The sequence below is a fragment of the Rhinopithecus bieti genome, unplaced genomic scaffold (assembly GCF_001698545.2).
Source record: "Rhinopithecus bieti isolate Rb0 unplaced genomic scaffold, ASM169854v2 scaffold_22357, whole genome shotgun sequence".
In the NCBI taxonomy this organism is placed as follows: Eukaryota; Metazoa; Chordata; class Mammalia; order Primates; family Cercopithecidae; genus Rhinopithecus; species Rhinopithecus bieti.
Window position 1 is genome coordinate 12,554 of NW_016810344.1, and position 19,758 is coordinate 32,311.

The 19,758-nt window shown below is 53.1% G+C and overlaps 1 protein-coding gene across 1 annotated transcript; it reads left to right on the forward strand.

The window, feature by feature from the left end:
* ANXA8L1 (annexin A8 like 1) lies at positions 1-16,067 on the forward strand. The gene is made up of 10 exons (XM_017891731.1): positions 1-21; positions 4,637-4,727; positions 5,837-5,940; positions 7,228-7,341; positions 9,801-9,860; positions 10,409-10,502; positions 10,744-10,839; positions 12,739-12,797; positions 13,536-13,658; positions 16,008-16,067. Exons 1-10 carry the CDS (start codon positions 1-3, stop codon positions 16,065-16,067), a joined length of 822 nt encoding a protein of 273 aa, XP_017747220.1.
* Positions 16,068-19,758: the final 3,691 nt, after the last annotated feature.

A 19,758-nucleotide genomic window follows, 5' to 3' on the forward strand; every position in this document is an offset into this window, starting at 1 on the left:
ATGGCCTGGTGGAAAGCCTGGGTAAGTGGGAGCTGGCAAGGGAGTTGGGCTCCTGCATGGTGTTGGGTGCTGGTCACCAGGGAGGCCTGAGAAATGTAAAGTCGCCCTTGGCTGGGAGTGGCTTATTCTACATTTCGCTGCCTCCTGGGCCAAGCATGGAGGGTGGGGAGGGGCCGAGATGAAATAGTCCCAGGCCTAGAGTGCCCATGGCAGGGATGGGACCTGAGCCGGAAGACAGGCCGCTGAAGAAATCTAGAAATGCAAGGGGGAAGCTGAGGTTTGAGAGGAGTGCGGGGGAGACCCTTGAAGGGGTGAGACCACTCAAAGGAGGGTGTGTCATGGTTGAGCCTTGTGTGTAAATGTGTATGGGGTGCACACACGTGTGCATTTGGGGAGAATCACGCATACTGCTCCCGGCAGAGGGAACTGTGTCAGAGGGTCAGAGGGCGGGGAGCTTGGCTTTGAGGGAAGCTGCTCAGCACAGCTCGAGGGACCTGGTTCCAGAGAAGATGGACCTGGGGAAGAAGGCAGGATCAGGTCCCGAAAGGCCTTGCCTGGCAGGCTGAGGAGTTCAGACTTTACCTTAAGAGCAGTGGGAAGGCATTGAAGGGCTTTGAGCGGGAGAGTAACCTGAATATGCTGTTGGGGACCCATCAGTGCCTTCACCTCCGAGATCAATCATGTTCATTTGTCAAGACTGGAGAGGGAAGAGGGGAAGCAGGAGGACCTGGCCTACTAGAGCCCTGAGGAACCCGGCGCTCAGGGCAGCCCATCCCCAGCAGAACTGATGGGTTCTCAGGAGCTTTCCATCTATGCTTGAGCCTGAGGCCATCGCTGTGCTAAGGAGTTGAATATCCAGGAGGGGACAGAGGTGACATCTCCTGGCTGCCGGCTCTGCACGCCCTTTTCCTTTCCTCCCAGGCATGACAGGGCTGCACTTTCTGTTTTGCAGATGAGGAAATGGAAGCTCAGAGACACTGAGTGACTTGCTAGGGTCCAATGGCCAGCAGGCTCCAGTCAGAGAGCACTTGGGTCTCTCTGCCCAGCCCCAGGCTCTCTGTGAGCTTTTGTGGGAACCAGGCTTGTCCAGCTTCAGGGAATCTCTGGATCGTAGATATCACAACCCAGGCAAGGGTCCTCAGGGCCAGACATGCTAGGTTCTGGACAGGTGGGACACACAGGAAGCCAGGGTGAGGTGGGGCAGCTCCCCTGGCCCCCAGGGAAGCAGCCATCTTCCAGGACAAGGGGCCATGGCAGCCTCCAGCTTCAACCAGGCTGCTGGGAACCTGCCTTTGAGGAGGTGGACATGGCAGGGAGATCCCAGTGCTGGGTGGTTTCCAAAGTCACTTGCTGGTCAAGGTGGTCTGACACTGGGCCTTGCACCCAGTGCAGCAGGACACTCCATGTAGGGACCTGCCAAATTGACAGGATCACTGTGGCACTCACTGAGTCCCTACTGTGTGCCGGGGCCTCCTCTAAGCACCTCACATTCAGTATCTCCCTTGAACCTCACAAGAAGTCTATGAAGGCCGGGCGTGGTGGCTCATGCCTGTAATCCCAGCACTTTGGAAGGCCGGGGTGGGTGGATCACCTGAGGTCGGGAGTTCGAGCCCAGCCTGACCAATATAGAGAAACTCGTCTCTACGAAAAATACAAAATTAGCCGGGTGTGGTGGGCACATGCCTGTAATCCCAGTTACTAGGGAGGCTGAGGCAGGAGAATCGCTTGAACCTGGGAGGCGGAGGTTGCGGTGAGCCGAGATAGCACCATTGCACTCCAGCCTGGGCAACAAGAGCGAAACTCCGACTCAAAAAAATTTAAAAAAAAAAGAAGTCTATGAAGTAGATACCAGTATCCTTATCCACAGATGAGGAAACTGAGGCACAAGCAGGCTAGGCAGGTGCCCGAACTCACTAGTAAGTGTCAGAGTCTGGGTGAGAATCTGAACAGCCTGACTCCAGGGCCAAAAATGTACCCTGGCCGTCCCTGTCCTATGCGACAGCTGGCTCGGGGCAGCAAGTTCACAGGTAGACCCCACCTGCACCTGCAAGAGCTGAGCTTCCAGCGAGGACCCAGTGTCCTCTGGGCACAAAGCTGGACCAGGAACAGGATGGGAGGGATGAGGGAGCCACTGGAGAGGCGCTGTCTGCAGGCAGAGCCCCTTTGCACCTCTCTTTTTGGTGTTGTCTTTTCCTCTGTGTCTCATAGAGACAAACCCATCTCCCAGGCCTCTGGGCAGCCACATAGCAGGGGAAGGCCAAGGTGTGGCAGCTCCCCCGTGCCTGTCACAGAACGAGTTATATTAATAGATGTAGTCACAGTCTGGTCTGAGTCACCTTTTCAATGCAAATGTGCCTATCTGTACTAGCACGGCCCTGGGCAAGACCCTGCAGGAGCCTGAGGCTGACCCTTCCTTCTCAGCAGGGGTTCTGGAGCTCCAGGACTCCACATTGATGGCCAGGGCTCCAATTCCTAGAACACTTATTTTCTTTTCTTTTTTTTTTTTTTTTTTGAGACGGAGTCTCGCTCTGTCGCCCAGGCTGGAGTGCAGTGACCGAATCTCAGCTCACTGCAAGCTCCGCCTCCCGGGTTTGCGCCATTCTCCTGCCTCAACCTCCCCGAGTAGCTGGGACTACAGGTGCCCGCCACCTCGCCCGGCTATTTTTTTTTTTTTTTTTTTTTTTTTTTTTGTATTTTTTAGTAGAGACGGGGTTTCACCATGTTAGCCAGGATGGTCTCGCTCTCCTGACCTCGTGATCCACCCGTCTCGGCCTCCCAAAGTGCTGGGATTACAGGCTTGAGCCACCACGCCTGGCCAGAACACTTATTTTCTAAAACCTTAGAGTGGGAAGTGAGACAGAGGCTTCTTAATGCAGCAAAATAAGAACCAGCCTGGGAGCTGCTTACAAATGCTTCACCTGAACCCTACCGCACCCCTGCTGGACTGCATGCTCCTGAGGGATGCAGTCACACAACCTGGCCACTAGCTGGTGCACCACAGCACCCGAGAGAGCCGGGACAGAGGGAAGCCGGCAGGCACTGAGAGCTGAGATGCCCCGCACCTTCCCAGACGACCTGCATTCCTGTGGGTGAAGCTTCCTTCAGTGGAACATTCCAGGAACATTCATTGCCTGGGAAAGGTTGAGTCATCAGTAGGGCAGGGGAGGTAGATAGAGCTCAGCTTCTGAGTCAGGCTGGGGAGTCCCAGCAGCACTGCTTACTGTCTGTGTAAGGGAGTCCAGCTCCCTTTCTGTAAAGTGAGGGATCAGTACTTACCTAGCACAACTGTTGAGGAAGCCGTGACATAAGCATTGCATCTAAAGCACCTGGCCCAGGTCTGGCACACACAAGGGGCTCAAAGTGCTAAAAGGAGTAATAGCAGAGCGTTACTCTACAAGCAAGGGATATCGTGTGTGTGTGCACTGATGAGCAATATCTGGGACCACATTGGCTGTCTCTGGATGGAATTTCCATAGGAATTATTTCTAACAATTTCTGCTGTGCAACATGGTGCTAAGAAATGACTCAGGAAGATCTGTCAGCAGACATTTGAAATTAAAGCAAAGGGTTCAGAAAGATGCCTTACCTCTTACTCAAAGGAAAGATACTTACAGATATACCATCCATGGGAATCTCTGTATTTTCAGAATCTAGCCCAGGGCCTGGATGGATGGATGGATGGATGGATGGATGGATGGATGGATGGATGTGGTAGTCAAATGGATAAGTGGGTAGGTGGGAAAGTAGAAGGGCAAATGATGGAGGTGATGGAAGGAATAAGTGAACAGGTGAATGGAAGACAAGACTGGATGGGACTAAACTCTTTTTCATCCTGGAGTATCTCTGAGTCTCCCTCTAATTCAATACCTATCTCCAATATCCCTCCACTCTCTACCATTCCTCCACCCGAAACATGCTTATGAGGAGTCGTCTGTCTTAATCATCTGAGAAATTCTGCAGTTTAAAGAGCCTCCAGGCAAGCCCTGAACTGGAGGCTTGGAAGTCAAGGGCTCAGGCACCTGGTTATCTGGTTCATTTCACAATCTGCAGAGCATCCTGCGGGTTTTTCTAAACCTGACGCTCTGAGCCCCATGGGCCTGTGGACTTGCAAACACCCTGAACTATCAGGATGCTCAGCTGAGCCCCCGCCCTCTAAGTTCCTGTAAGTCCTAACTCCCCAGGAAGAGGGCAGACTGAGCTCAAACCATTCCTCAGAAAGGCAGAACTATGCCCAGCCTTCCAGCCTCATCTGCACGCTCTGAAGGCGGCGCATGCAGCTCCAGGAAGCCTTTGCTTAAGTGATCGTTCTCCCCTAACTTTGGGTGAGTTTGTCCCTTCCTGCTGCTGGTGGGTGATGCTGGAAGGAGCTAGGTGTGACTGGGGCTGCTATCTGCCCTCAGATGGCACAGGTAGGGACAGGAAAGGTTTCGTGGCTTCTCCCCACAAACTCTGGCTCTGGCTACTCCACCCTGTTGGCCAAGGGGCTGAAGGACTCAGTACTGGCCTGCAAGGGCTGAGCAGATCTCCGTGCCCAGGGGAGGGGCTTACCCTGTCAGGGCAGGCTACAAGATGGGCTGGGAGCCTGTTCTGCCCTCCCTGTCCCTGCCTGCTTTGAGCAGGCCTGGTTCTCTTGCAGATTGAACAGGAGGGTGTCACAGTGAAGAGCAGCTCCCACTTCAACCCAGACCCTGATGCAGAGACCCTCTACAAAGCCATGAAGGGGATCGGTGAGTAGTTGTTGGCAGCCTTGCCATCTCTGCTCAAGACCTCTCTGCTCACAGCCCTGGCAAGCAGGTGCCAGGGGACATCTGGGGAGCTGGGGTGTCCCGTGATACTCTGAGACTGACTCTACTACCCAGAGAGTCACATAGCCTTCTGTTTCTGCAGTGAGGTCAGCACCCACCCTGCAAGACTGGACAGGAGGGTGCTGCTCTTCCCTGGGTAATAGGGGTGGGGAGGTCAGCTATGTGTCCCTGTGAGTGACTTCCCATCAGTCTCAGCTTTCTCACTTGTAAAGTGGCCCCAATAATTCTTGGCCTCGTGTGTCACATGAAGTATGAAGGGGATGGTGCTGTACAACGCCAGGAACAGAGGTGTGGGGAGTTTGTGGGGCTGACTGAAGGCCCCCTTGCCGCATGTCAATGGCCACGGAGCCGGCTCCCTTCCCATCTCCGGCACTTGCCCAGTGCCGCCCTCAGCACTACCATGAGTGGGCAAGGGCTGACCTGAGGCCAGATTTAAACAGCTTGCCCAGAAAGCCCTCCTGACCTGAGAGCAGAGCATGCACCCTGACCTCACCCCAGCTGGGACTGACCCCTTAGCCGGCTCTGCCTGAGGATCAGGGGCATTAACGAGAACTGCCGCTCCTGACAAGCCCAGAAAACATTCTCATGCCCTCTGCTTTCTGTGAAGCAGAAAGTTATCTCCACTTCCCAAATGAGAAAACGGAGGCCCAGGGAAATGAGGCTGGCTGCCCAATGCCACGCAGTTGCTGGGCCAGGCCTCAGATCCAGGGGTTGGACTCTTAGTCCTGACCTTCCCCTACTGTGACCAACACAAAGGAGGGCAGAGCCGGAGATCTCACTCGGCCAAGCTCCAAAGGCCCGGGCTGATGTCCAGAGCCACCCAGACCTCAGATTCCATCTTGTGAGGCTGGCCCTGGGCACACCCCAGCATTGTGGGGGTGTGGGGTGGGAAATGGTCCGGGGTTTTGGAACTATCCGGGTGTTGGCTCCCAGCTGCTCAGCCACCAAGCAGCTGCCTTCACCTTCCCCTCCTCCACCCTCACCAGTGGGTCACCCTGGGGTAGAGGGTCACTCACGCTGTATCCCTGCAGGGACCAACGAGCAGGCTATCATTGATGTGCTCACCAAGAGAAGCAACGCACAGCCGCAGCAGATCGCCAAGTCCTTCAAGGCTGTTTGGCAAGGCAAGGGGAAGGCTGGTGGGGGTGGGGATAGGTGAGCCTTGGGGTTGGGGGTATAGCCTGGGAGGCAGCTCCATTCTGGATGACTTTCCCCTAGAGCCAGCCCACTGGCAGCATGGGCACATGGAACCTATATGCACGAAAACAATTGTTCTTTATCGAAATTCACATGTAACTGGCCGCCCTGTGTTTCATCTGGCAGACCTACTTTTAGGTGTCAGTGCCCGGGCCAGGGGCTGGCCTTCCCTGCTTCCTTTCCTGCCTCCTCTCTCACAGCATTCCTTCTCATGCACCCCACAGGCCCCACTGGAGGTCTGTCTCCCTGCCCCCAGGCTATCTTGCCCTGCCCCCTGAGCCCAGACCACCTTCTCTTTCCCATACCCTGAGCATGCAGGGCCTGGCTTTGCTCTGTTCTGGGGTGTGGGCACATTTTCCTCAGTCGAGCTGCTTGCACCCACACCTCATCCCTTCTGCCACCTGGGAATTCTAAGAGCCTGGAACAAGTATGCTGGACCCTTTGTTTCTCCTCCCACCTGCCCTCCACCCCTAGGGCAAAGCCTGACATTTGAGGGTACACAGTAAACACAGGATTAAATATGTGCATAGCCATGGTTGCCTGAAGCCTCTAGTGACTCAAATCATTAGTCTGGAGATTTAACAAGGGAAGATCAGCTCAGATATTCTCTTGGAGAACCCAGTGCACATTTTTACAGTTTCCTTCTCTTAGTCCTCACAGCTATACATTATTCTTTGCATTCAAACATTTGGAGAAACTGGTGCTCAGAGAGGCTGTAAGTTGCCCAAGGTCCCAGAGCCTGTAATCAACAAGGTGGGGGATTAAAATCCAGGTCTGACAAAGCCGTTGATCTCTCTGCTGCTCTGCAGATCAGCTGATGTAGCCTGATGGCTCCTTGTAGCAACATGTGCCCTTCAAAGGAGGCACACGTATTTTATGGCAATGCCACACTCAGAGCTTGCAGTCTAGCTAGCAATGCCAATTTCATTTTACTGAGAGCTTATGATGTGCCCAGCACTGCACTGAATGCTGAGTTGAGTCACACACATCTCTCTATCAACACCCAAAGCAATGGGATGAAGCAGGAGCATGTTTATCTCCATGTAACTGGTAAAGATACTGATGCTCAGAGAAGCTAAGGAGCTGGCCCAAGAAACCCAGCCAGCACATGGCAGGGCCCACGCAGAATCCAGCCCAAGCCCCTGGGCCCAGCCACCACACCGCTGCCTGCACTCAGGTGGGTCTGGCTTACGACAAATATCACCTTTCCCTGTTCCTGCATTAGGACCTCACTGAGACCTTGAAGTCGGAGCTGTGTGGCAAGTTCGAGAGGCTCATTGTGGCCCTTATGTACCTGCCATACAGATACGAAGCCAAGGAGCTGCATGATGCCATTAAGGTAACCAGGCTAACAGGGCAGGGAAGTGGCAGGGGTGCTCACATGACTGGGTAGGGGCAATACGGGGACCAGGCACTGGCAGCCCAGAGCTCCCCTTGAGCCACTGCTTGGAATGGCCACATGGGCCACAGCTGGGCCCAGTGAGCAGGCAGTCAGCTGCTCAGACTGCACCCAACACCTGGAGTCACTGGTTCCTGACTGACACGTTGAGTGGCCATGATGAAGCCAAAATCGGTACTTCTCAGAACCTCACAAGCTCAGGTGTACAGTGGTATTGGCAACCTGCCTCTACAGTCCCAGGCATAGCCCCCTGGGTTTCCCTTTACCTCTCACTACTCTTTGCTTTTGCAGATTAATAGGGATGGGGACCCAGTAACTATAGTCATTTTGCTTGAAAAGATGCTGCTGCGTGGGCACTGCCAGGCATTTTACACCCGTGTCCCCTAATCTACCTTTGGGGCAGGGGAGGCTTATTCCTGTTTATGGATCGGGATGCTTAGGCTGCAGGACATGGAGCAGCCTGTCTGACACCACCCACCTAAGGAGGGAGAGCTGAGACAGGGCTTCCCCATCACACCACTTGCCCTCAATGTCCATCACTGAAGACAAGCATGTGATTTTCTCATCACATCTGAAAGAACACATTCCTCAACACATCACAGCCTTGAGCACATCACATCGCCCCATATGCCTCCACTTCCTGGGCCCGACACAAACACATCACAGCCTTGAGCAATGCCTCCACTTCCTGGGCCCAACACAAACACATTCCTCCATATATCTCAAAGAAAAACACCTGGAGAATCTCCAATAAGGTTACAACCGTTTGTAAAAGCGCAGGAACAACAATTTTAATGTAAACCATTGAAATAGCTGTAAGCCTAAGAGAAAATGCCCACACTCTGACCGACATCTGTTACCGTCGGACTTAGCAGCGCACATGATAGGGCCTGGTGTTGTGGATGAGACACGAAACGAACACACACAAAAGACGCTACACACTAGAACACAAACATATCTTACGGGGACAAACGGGTCTGGGCATAAACAATCTCAACATCCTCCCTGAGGCTTAGGCATCTTGAGAAAAGAAGGTGTGGACAGAGCAGAAGGTCATGGCAGAGCACTCCAGCAGGCAGAGGTTTCTGTCCACAGGGCTTAGGAACCAAGGAGGGTGTCATCATTGAGATCCTGGCCTCTCGGACCAAGAACCAGCTGTAGGAGATAATGAAGGCGTATGAGGAAGGTAAGGGGTGGCACAGATGGAGGGGCTCAGGAGTGGCCACAAGCTTTGGCAGCCTGGCGGGGAACAAGGATCAAGAAGTAACCTGGACCACACTAGAAAGGACCCTTTGGGGACTTTTTTACCCACAGGTGCTGAGCACCAACCGTGTGCCAAGATCTGTGCCTGATGGTGACATTGAACATGACTTAGACTTGATCTGTAAGCTCACCAGCCCCTTACAGGGGAGAGAGGCACGTGACCAACTAAAATCTCTGCCCTGAGGACTGTGTTAGTGGGGGGTGTGGACCCCAGGCTAGCACAGGCCAGTCAGTCCTCCACATTGTGTAGCCAGTGGGGAGTTTTGCTGGAGGCTTTGGCTTTGCCAAGCCTTGAGATGAAATGGAGCTTGGTTGGCAGCCCCTGGCCTCGCTCTCTGATCTGGTCCATCTTGTGCTTTGCGCTTGGTTGTATATGCATGTTGCTTCTAGTTGTGAACCACCACCCAGGTGGCAGCCACTTGGACATCCGAGCATTGCATCCATGCCCTGTGCCAAGGACTTTCATTCCTAGAAGGCTTTAATCAGGAGAAGTATGGGGAACAGGGCTGGAAGGAAGAAATCAGGCTGTGGACCTCTGCTTGTGCCTCATGGTCCTGTTTCCCTGCAGACTACGGGTCCAGCCTGGAGGAGGACATCCAAGCAGACACAAGTGGCTACCTGGAGAGGATCCTGGTGTACCTCCTGCAGGTATCACAACCTAGGCTCTTGGGAGTGCCGTGGTTTGGGGGTCCCAAGAGCTCCACTCCAGGGAGTAGCCCTGGAATAGAGCCACAAGAATCAAGGCAGGGGCATGGGATAGCCCAGCAGCCAGGGCTCATTGGATGTGTCTCAGCATGGTTAGAGGGTCCTGACTGCAGAGGCCCCACACCTGTCCTTACTCAGCCATGTGAGAGCGTCCTGGAAGGGCGAGGAGAGCAGAGCCTTCGTGCAGGCCTCATGCCAGGCACTTTGCTTACCTTAGCTCACTGAATCCCCCAAGCCTTATGAGACAGTCCTTACCACCCCCATTGTACAAATGAGGAAACCGAGGGCTGAAGAGAATAACTGGCTTGCTGAAGTTTCCACAGCCAAAAAGCAGCAGAGCCATGCCTACCCTCCAAGCCCAGGATCCCGCCTCTGCCCTTAATGCTCTCGTCAGCTGGCCTGCCTTACAGATCCACCTCCTCTGCTCCTAGGGCAGCAGGGATGATGTGAGCAGCTTTGTAGACCCGGGACTGGCCCTCCAAGATGCACAGGTGAGGCTGCGCCCAGCTGGCCATGTGGCCCCACCCCCTGCCATCTGGACTCCAGCTCCTCTGCCTGTGGGGGCTTTCTCTGACACTAAGCTGGGACCCACCCAGCTCAGCTCCCTATAGGCCTTTGCCCTCTGGTGTCTGGGGAGGAGAGTGAGGGTGCTGGGAGACTCGGGAGGAAGGAGCGTGACTTGGGGGTGGGGGAGCACTAAAGCTCTGTCCTGGCAGCAACAGCCCATGAACCTGGGGATGCTGAGCCCCAGGGCTGGACACAATGTGTCCAGGTTTTGTAGGTCTGCCTGCTGGCAGAGGGAAGCCTGGGAACTGGGCAGTTCCTAGAGCAGATTGTAGCCCAGGATGGAGAAAAGATTCTAAGCCAGAGCTGCTAGAGAAAGGGGAGCTCCCTGTCAGAGATGACCAAGCAGAGGAGCATGCTGGCCTGGTAGAGTGGACAGGGCCCAGCCACGGCTGCAAAGCTCTGGGACTCTGGGGCTCAGTCCCTCACCTCCCTGGTCTCCCTCACCGGCTTATTGTGGGTGTTCCAATGCTACGATCTGTATGCGGCAGGCAAGAAGATCCGTGGGACTGATGAGATGAAATTCATCACCATCCTGTGCACGTGCAGTGCCACTCACCTGCTGAGAGGTACCAGGGAGGGAGGGGGCTGGGGCCGGGGTCACAGGGCGTATCCTGGTCATGAGTCTCTCCCTCATGCTTCTGCCTTGCCAAGTCTAGAGTCAGGGAGAGAGCCACGGAGGCCAGGACTCTTTCCCTGGCCACCAAGTGGGAGGTCAGGGCAGCACACTGATGTGCAGTCTCTGATCCGAGACACTGAGGGGCATCACAAGGAGGTCTGACCATCCCCTGAGCAGAGCCCTCTCCACAGTGTTTGAAGAGTATGAGAAAATTGCCAACAAGAGCATTGAGGACAGCATCAAGAGTGAGACCCACGGCTCGCTGGAAGAGGCCATGCTCACTGTAGGTAAGAGCTCAGACATGCACATTTTTCAGGCCACAGGGCTCACCGTGGGGCAGCACCAAAAGAACAAAGGGCCTAGAGATGTGACCGCAAGAGAAATAATCCATGTCACCTTCACGGGATGTCCCCTCAATGCACACTCTGCCTGTCCCCTTCACCCAGGGACTGCTCCACCTCTAGAGTCCCAGTGTGTGCTGCCAAGGATTGATCTCTGTGATGCCCACGTGGTGCCCAGTGCTGTGTGGGTGTATGTGCATGAGGGTGTGTGTGCATGAGAGTGTGTCTGCGTGAGTGTGTGTGTGCATGAGTGTGCATGAGAGTGTGTGTGCATGAGAGTGTGTGTGCGTGAGAACGTGTTTGCATGAGAGTGTGCCTGAGGGTGTGTATGCATGACTGCGTGGGTGGGATGTGAGTGTGTGTGAGACAGTGTGATGTGAGTGTGTGTGAGACAGTGTGATGTGAGTGTGTGTGAGAGAGACAGTGTGTGTGTGCACACACGAATACATATGCCAGTGATTATGCCAGCCCCAACCCTTTGTGTACTCATGGCAGCCATGCAGGGAGCGCTCTGGCTCTGGTTATGAAGCCCTGGCCAGCACAAAGTCACCTTTCTGGACATGAGCCGGGGGCCCGGCCCCTGCCTTCATTGCCAGTTGAAGAAACAGTGATGTGTGGCTTGAGTCCAAACTGAGTGACGGATGGTCTGGTGCTGAGAAACACTGGGGATCTTCCCCACAGCAGGAAGTCAGGCTACTCAGGAGGACCCACTCCAGAGCTCTCATGGGGTCCAGGGCTGAGATCACAATGGCAAGAGTCCCTGCAGAGTAGAGAGCTGAGGCCCAGGACAGAGGGACGTCTCTTCTCTCACTTACACACAGAGCCCAGGTCCGGACTCCTGGTCTGCAGCTCTCAGCTCCACACCAGGCTGCCTCCGTGCAGAGGCCAGCAGCCAGCAGGCTCCCTGCTGTGTCCTTGCCTCTCTCGGTGGACAGGGCCATCTGAGACACCCCAGCTGGCCTTGGATGCTGTGACACAATCCGGTCTATGTCAGGACATCTAATCACACCCCTGCTCCAATCTCAGCTTCCAAAGTCCACCCCTGGATCTGGCCTGAACCTGCCGTGAATGAAGTCTGCTAGCAGGGAACAGTGAAGCCATGCAGTGCCCTGTCATGCTGGGCCTTCCTATTTACTTACCCTTGAAGCCTTGCATCAGTCTCACTTCCCAGATGAGTCAGGGAGGTCAAGTAATGAAACCATACTGCACCATCAAGACAGGAAGTGAATACACGCCTACCTCACTCAAAGCCCACGCTCCTTCTACAGCCCTGGGTGAAAACGCCAACCTTCCCCACTCAGATGCCAAGTCTCTGAGCAGCACCCATGGGAGCAAGCATGGGCCCACTCTCTGGACCAGACACCCCCAGGTGCCTTAGTCCTCTGGGGCCAAACTCCACTTGTCACATGGGAATTCAAAATGCAGCGTTCCTGCTGATAAGTGACAGAGAGAGGGCACTCTAAGGCCAGCAGCCACCATACCACAGTGCCTCTGTGGAGCTGAGTGACTGGATTTTCAGTTGAGAGCCCAGGGCCTGTCCTGAGTCTGAGCTGCCCTCGGATGGGCTTGAGCTGGTGTCTTCAGATGAGCCCCACAGTCCGGTGCATTTCACATCTTACACTTTGCCTGCCTGCTTGGGCCTTTGGAGCTGTGCCCAGTGCCCCGGGCTTCCTTCCCTGTCCCACACCACCTGACACAAAGCCTCTCACTTTGGGAAAGGCAGGGCACAAAGAAATATGCCCAGCCTTGCACAACACTGACTCTTAAGACCCAAGGGAAGACATAAAGTTGTAGGCAGTGCCACCTACCAGCTCCAGACATTAACGTAGCTTTCTTGTTTGCCAGTGAAATGCACCCGAAACCTCCACAGCTACTTTGCAGAGAGACTCTACTATGCCATGAAGGTAATTGTCCTGTCTTCTGCTTCCTGACAGTCACCCTACATAGCACCAAGTGCAAAGTCAAGGAGCTCAAAGCCACCACCATCCTCCACACTGGGGAGTTCTCTTACCCCAACCTGTTGTGGATCAGAAAGGTTTTAGTTCTCAGAGGTGAAATTGAGTCTGGGAAAGGGACGCTGCCTCTCCAGAGGTGAATAATTCCCTGAAACTAAAACCAATGCCTGTTTTCTCTGATTGATGGTTGCTGATATCCCCTGAAGTTAGTTCCACACCCGAAACCCAAGCCCTCTGGCCACTTCTGCCCAGGAAATGAGAGAGGGCATGCGATTCCCTTGGCCATGTGGCCCTAGCTGACATGAGACTGGTCAGGGATGAAGGTGAGCAGGAAGGCCCTGCCTGTGAAATTCCTGGCTGAGCTGACTGCTGCTGTTGCTCTAGTAGGAAGTCTTGTTCCTGGAGCAGTGAGTATTTCGTGTCTAGAATATGATATGGCAAACCAAACATAATGCAGTTTGGAGCACTTGGCATCATAAAGGAAGAGTTCTGGGCAGTGGGTGAGAAGGGATTGAAGGAGTGGACACCCTAAGCCACCAAAGCATCCCTCCTAATGCTTCCTTGACTGAAGCACAGGCTCCTTCCCTCCCTCTAAAAGCCCCAGAACCCGACCACACAGATCCATCCATCACTCAGAGATGGACAGGAAAGGTGAGGCAGGATTTTGATGGCTGCTGTCTTGCCCAGGGAGCAGGGACGCGCGATGGGACCCTGATAAGAAACATCGTTTCAAGGAGCGAGATTGACTTAAATCTTATCAAGTGTCACTTCAAGAAGATGTACGGCAAGACCCTCAGCAGCATGATCATGGTAAGCAGCCATTCCCAATGTTGAGGCCAGCCTGAAACCTAGACATTCGGGGAGACCTGGAGGCTGTGGCCAACGCCACGTGAGCCCTTCCCTTCCCAGTGGGCACCATGCGCTTGTATTCCTGACCATGTGTTGTGTGCAGGAAATAGCAGAGGTCAGTGTGGCTGGATCCCAAGGGGAGTTGGGGGCAGAGGGGGGATGCAGAGACCAGGGCACAGAGGCTCCCTTGTGTCCCACTCAGGAAGTTGGTTTCACATTTGCGTTATGGTTGCTCCTTGGAAAAGACACCAAATCCTTGCAGAAGAAGCCACCTCTGAATAGTCAATGAGATGCACTAGTCCGGTAGGAATCGGGTCCACTGCTCAAATCCAGATTTAAGTAGTCCTGGCAGCCAACTTCTAAGTCAGATGAGCGTCAATAGACTGTCTAATTGATCTGTCTAACCAGATTCCAATTAGCAAGAGTTCTGGAGCCTTCAAAACACAGAGTGATTATCACACTGTGATAATCAGGAGAAACAGCTCATCTGGGGGTGTCTGCAAATTGAGGTCTTGATGATTTCATTAGCAGAAGTCACATTAGGACAAATATATCCCCAAGTCGTCTTTGGCTACTAAGTCAAGTCTCTAGCTCTTCTGCAAATGTCGTTGTTAAGTGCACTTTTCAAGAAACACATAGCTGGCAATAGATGGAAAAGACATTTCTGTTTCCAGATGTTTCAAGATGGGGCAGCAGGTGGGCAGGGGGAAGGGACGGTTGGAATTATTCTTGGTTTCACTTTAGGCTCCCCAGCCAATCTTGTTGGGAGACAGGAGGGCAAGGCACACACCAGCCTGGACTGATGCTGTCACCTGCAGACGGTCTGAGCTGATTGTCATTAACCCTTTTAACCACACATGGTAACTTACGGCATCAGAGAGATTTCTAGAGATAGATAAAGCCACCCTCTTCAAATTTTATCTAATGTTGTAACTTAAGAAAATTGAGTTAGAATCACAAATACCTTGACAAAACATTTTCTTTTTAGTGTAGACCACAGATGTCATTAAAGCAAAATGGTTTTCAATACTAATATGAACTAAAAACTCTTGCATCGAAATTAAGAGGCAAACATATAAACACTCCAAGTATAACTCATGTATTTGAAAAAGTAAACAAAATTAATGCTTGTCTTTCTAAAACTATTACAAAATTGTCTTCAAAATAATAAAAATCACCAGGCGTGGTGGTCCACACCTGTAATCCCAGTGCTTTGGTAGGCCAAGGCGGGAGGATCACTTGAGCCCAGGAGTTCAAGGCTGCAGTGAGCTAGAACTGCATCACTGCACTCCAGCCTGGGTGACAGAGTGAGACTGTGTCTAGAAAGAAAAAAGTTAAAAAAAAAAATTAATTGTAGTTTGAAACCTGTGACAAGATTTCAGATTCAAAACAGGCAAATTTTACTAAGCGGTGAAAAACAGACAATAACCATGAGACCTAAACTGCTTCAGAGTGTGGAAAGTCTAGCCCCAGCCTACCCCTTACTCACCATGCTGCTGTGAATGAATCCGCTCCCCTCTCTTGGCCCCATTGTCATCAACTGCATGAAGAAGAATCTGGATGATCTGACCTGGCCCATTTCCCAGCTCTGTGTGCAGACCCTGGACTAGCCAGTCCCATCAGGACCTACCAGTATCTAAGAAACAGGGCTCCTCAGCCATCAGACCACAAGGTCAGTCTCATCAGGAGACAAACACTGTGGACCCGATGTGAGTCAGCTGCAGGGTAGACCAGCTTGCCTTTCTCCTGCTCTGCCCTCACCACGTCTCAGCAGGATGCACGGCAGCGCAGCATTAATCTCATTTCACAGATGAGTCCCACAGAGGTGAAGGGGCTTGCCTCAGCCACACTATCAGGGCGCGATGGTCCAGGCTCCTTCCACCCCCGGCCCTGCCCCCAGGTGTGTGCTGGTGCCTCACTCTCAGCCTTGGTTCCCAAGCTGCCACAGCAGGTGTTGAATAATGATGCATCGTGTTGTGTAAATGAATGGCTGGGCACCCCTGGCTCCCGAATAGAAGAACTCTGGGACAGCTGACATCTTCCTTGTTTAGAAGTTGAACTGTCTCTGATTCATTTTCCACATCACTCCTGCATGTAATTGCTAAGAGAATCAAAAGGACATGCAAAGGAATGGCATGAAATTAAAAACAAGGAAAGAGGGGTGATGGCACAACCCCTGCGGCTAGGAACCCTGGAGGGCAGGGCCAGGTGCAGGCCAGGGGCACAGCTATTAGTCATAACAACACACCGCCATTGCCAAGCCAGGCACAAACAAGCCCCTTCTCATGCTCATGCATCTCCTGCCCACAGGAAGACACCAGTGGTGACTACAAGAACACCCTGCTGAGCCTGGTGGGCAGCGACCCCTGAGGCACAGAAGAACAAGAGCAAAGGCCATGAAGCCAGAGTCTCCAGGCCTCCTCACTCAACCTCAGCCATGGACGCAGGTTGGGTGTGGGGGAGGGGGAGTCCCAGCCTTTTAGTCTTCTATTTCCCTATTTCCAGTGCTTTCCAGCTGGGTTTCTGACCCAGAGGGTAGAACCGGCCTGGGCTCCTCTTCCCAACTTCCTCCAGGTCATTTCCCAGTGTGAGCACAACGCCAACCTTAGCGTTTCTCCAGCCAGACAGATGCCTCGGCATGAAGGGCCTGGGGGCTTGTGGGTCATTCCTTCCTCCCTGCAGGAGCTTCCCAAGCTGGTCACAGAGTCTCCTGGGCACAGGTTATACAGACCTCGGCCCCATTCCCATCTACTGAGACAGGGTCTCCACAAGAGGGGCCAGGGAATATGGGTTTTTAACAAGTGTCTTACTGATATGCTTCTCTATCAGGCAGCCGGAGAGCTGGCTGGGAGCCCTTTTGTTTTAGAACACACATCCTTCAGCAGCTGAGAAACGAACACGTATCCATCCTAACCAAGAAGCCATTAACATTCATCTAAAAATGTTAGGCTCTAAATGGATGAAAAATTCTCTTACCACCTTAATAACAAAACAAACTACAAATTCCTGACCTAAGGACACTGTGTTCTAAGCGGCGTGGGCTCCCCTGGTGGCTGACCAGGTCAGTGCCCTGGCCTCGCACTCCTCTGCATGCAGCACGGAAGGGCGTGACCATGCCCTCAGCACCACTCTTGTCCCCACCGAACAGCAACTGAGACCGGGTACCTGGAGATTCTGAAGTGCCTTTGCTGTGGTTTTCAAAATAATAAAGATTTGTATTCAACTCAAAGTGTCTTTGGATGTTTAGCAGGCACCAGAGTAGGACCAATTTAATCTGTCAGAAACAGAGCTTTGGGGAGCCACAAAGCCTGAGCACCCGGTGGGCATCTCCCAGTGGGAACACTGGATGGGCTGCACCCACCGCTGCCCTGGGGACAACCCTTGCAAATGAGGGTAGATTCTATTCACCTCTTGATGTGTAGGCTACATCCTCGTATCTCAGGGTTAGAGAGGGATTTAAAGTCAGCTGGTCCTGTTCCAACCTGCAGCCTGACTATCTCCTTGGCATCCACCCGGGGGTGGTCCTTGGTGTGCTTGGGGTGCACTTGGGTACTCAGGGTATACTGGGGGTACTCAGGGTGCAGTTAAGTACTCCGGGTGCACTTGGCTGCCTCCAAAGATGGGGACTCACTGCATCCTTTGACAGCCCAGTCTTTTTCCAGTGGATGTGACCGGCAAAGTTCTTGCTTCACCTGAACTAAAATCAGCCGCATCAAGCCCACACCTCTGCCATCTGGGGCCACAACACTTATTCATTCCCAGTAACAACATTTTGGATATCTGAAGAAGCCCCACAAATTCTGCGATTACTTCTGTCAAAGCCCGGTGTCCCCAATCCCTTCAGTGGTCCCTCCTGGAGCCTGGTTTGGGGCCATCACCCCTGAACATGCTCCAGCTTCTGAACTTCCCCTCAAGTGGCCCTGAGGGGTAATCGTGTGCCCAGGAACCTCCCTGATCAGGGAGATGGGAACAGCGTGGGCTTTGAATTCACTTGGATGGGAGGCAGATTCTGGCTCTGCCCTGTGCCAGCTCCATGACTTTGACTGTGTTAGCCTATTCTTGTGTTGCCATAAAGCAATACCTGAGTCTGGGTAATTTACTGACTCACAATCCTACAGGCTCTATAGGAAGCATGGTGCCAGCATCTGCTCAGCTTCTGAGGAGGCCTCTGAAGGGACCTTACAGTCATGACGGAAGGTGAAGGGTGAGCCAACATCACGCAGTGAGAGTGGGAGCAAGAGAGGTGGGGGGAGGTGCCACACACTTTTAAACAACCAGATCCTGTCAGAGCGCAAGACGGTGAGGACAGCACCAGGCCATGAGGGATCCGCCCCCTGACCTAAACACCTCCCACCAGGCCCCACCTCCAACACTGGGGATCACATTTCAACATGACATTTGGAGGGCATATCCAAACTGTATCAGTGACTGAGTCACTTACTCTCTCAGCCTGTTTCCTCACCTTTCTATACAGGGTGGGCTCCCAGTTACAACTGCCGCCTTTCACACCACCCCAGAGCCAGTGGTGTAAAATCCTCATGTATAATGTTCACAGACTCTGTGGGTCAGGAATTCTGGCGGGCACAGCAAGGTGCTTGTCTCTGCCCCAACAAGTAAGGGGACTCAGTCTCAGTTGGGAAGACCTGAAGTTTGGGGTGACTCTAAGGCAGAGGGTTGCAATCATCTGGATGCCTCTTCACTCACATGTTGGGCCCCTGGTGAGATGGCTGAAAGGCCACGCTCAACTGGGACTGTCCCCTGAGCTCCTACACGTAGCTTCTCCAGCATGGCGGCCTCAGGGTAGCAAGGGGTGGGGCTCCACGGTCTCCCAGTGGACAAGGAGGACACCACATTGCCTTCTGTGAGTTAGTGTCAGGAGTCACATGGCATCACTTCCCCGGTGCCCTATCAGCTGAAGACATCACAAGCCACACCGGCTTCAAGGAAAGGGGACACAGACCCCATCTGTCAATGAGAAGAGTTTCAGTGAATCTGGGGACTGTTTTTAAATCCACCACAAGTGGTGCTCAGAATATTTAACAACTGCTATGGCACAACCCACTCACCTGAATGGCTGTTGTCTGCAGGGGTGGAGCAGAGCTTGAATAGTGGCCCCTGCAGGGCCAGGCCTCAACCCTTCTTAGTGCTGGATGGCAGGGAGTCTGTGGGGCCCCAGGGGAGGCTCCTGGGTGTTTGGGGTGCAGCAGCTATTCACCAACATGTCTTAGTCTTTTCAGACTGACATACAAAATACCATAAATAGGTGGTTTAAAAACAGACACTTATTTCGCACAGTTCTGCAGACTGGAAAGTCTAAGATCAATTTAGTTCCCGGGGAGGGTCTCTTCCTGGCTTGCAGAAGGCTGCCTTTTTGACACGTCCTTCCATGACCTTTCCTCTGTGCTTACACATAGTCACGTGGGGAAGAGTTCTCTCTCTCTTGCTCTTTTCATAAGACCACTATACCATCATGAGGGCCCCACCCTCCTAACCTCATCTAACCCTAATTACCTTCCAAAGGATCATGTCCAAACACCATCAAACTGGGGGTAAAGGCTTCAACAACACACAATCAGACCATAACACAGCAAGGCGGGGGCCCTTCGGGAGTTTAACAACCTTTTAGTAGCTGTATCAGTGTGTGTCTCTTGGATCCCAGCCCTGGGTGAGGATTCTTTTTCCTTTTCTTTCAGTTCAAGTCCTGCTTTGTGTGCCAACTTGCTTTCAGTGCTGAGCCACTGCCCAGCTGCTTTCTGCCAAAGCCCTTTAGAAAGGATTTAGAGGGGCCAGGCACGGTGGCTCAGTCTGTAATCCCAGCACTTTGGGAGGCCGAGGCGGGCAGATGACCTCGTGGTCAGGAGATTGAGACCATCCTGGTTAACACAGTGAAACCCCCTCTCTGCTAAAAAAAAAAAAAAAAAAAAAAAAAAAAAAAAATAGCCGGGCGTGGTGGCAGCGCCTGTAGTCCTAGCTACTGGGGAGGCTGAGGCAGGAGAATGGCATGAACCCAGGAGGCAGAGCTTGCAGTGAGAGGAGATCGCACCACTGCACTCCAGCCTGG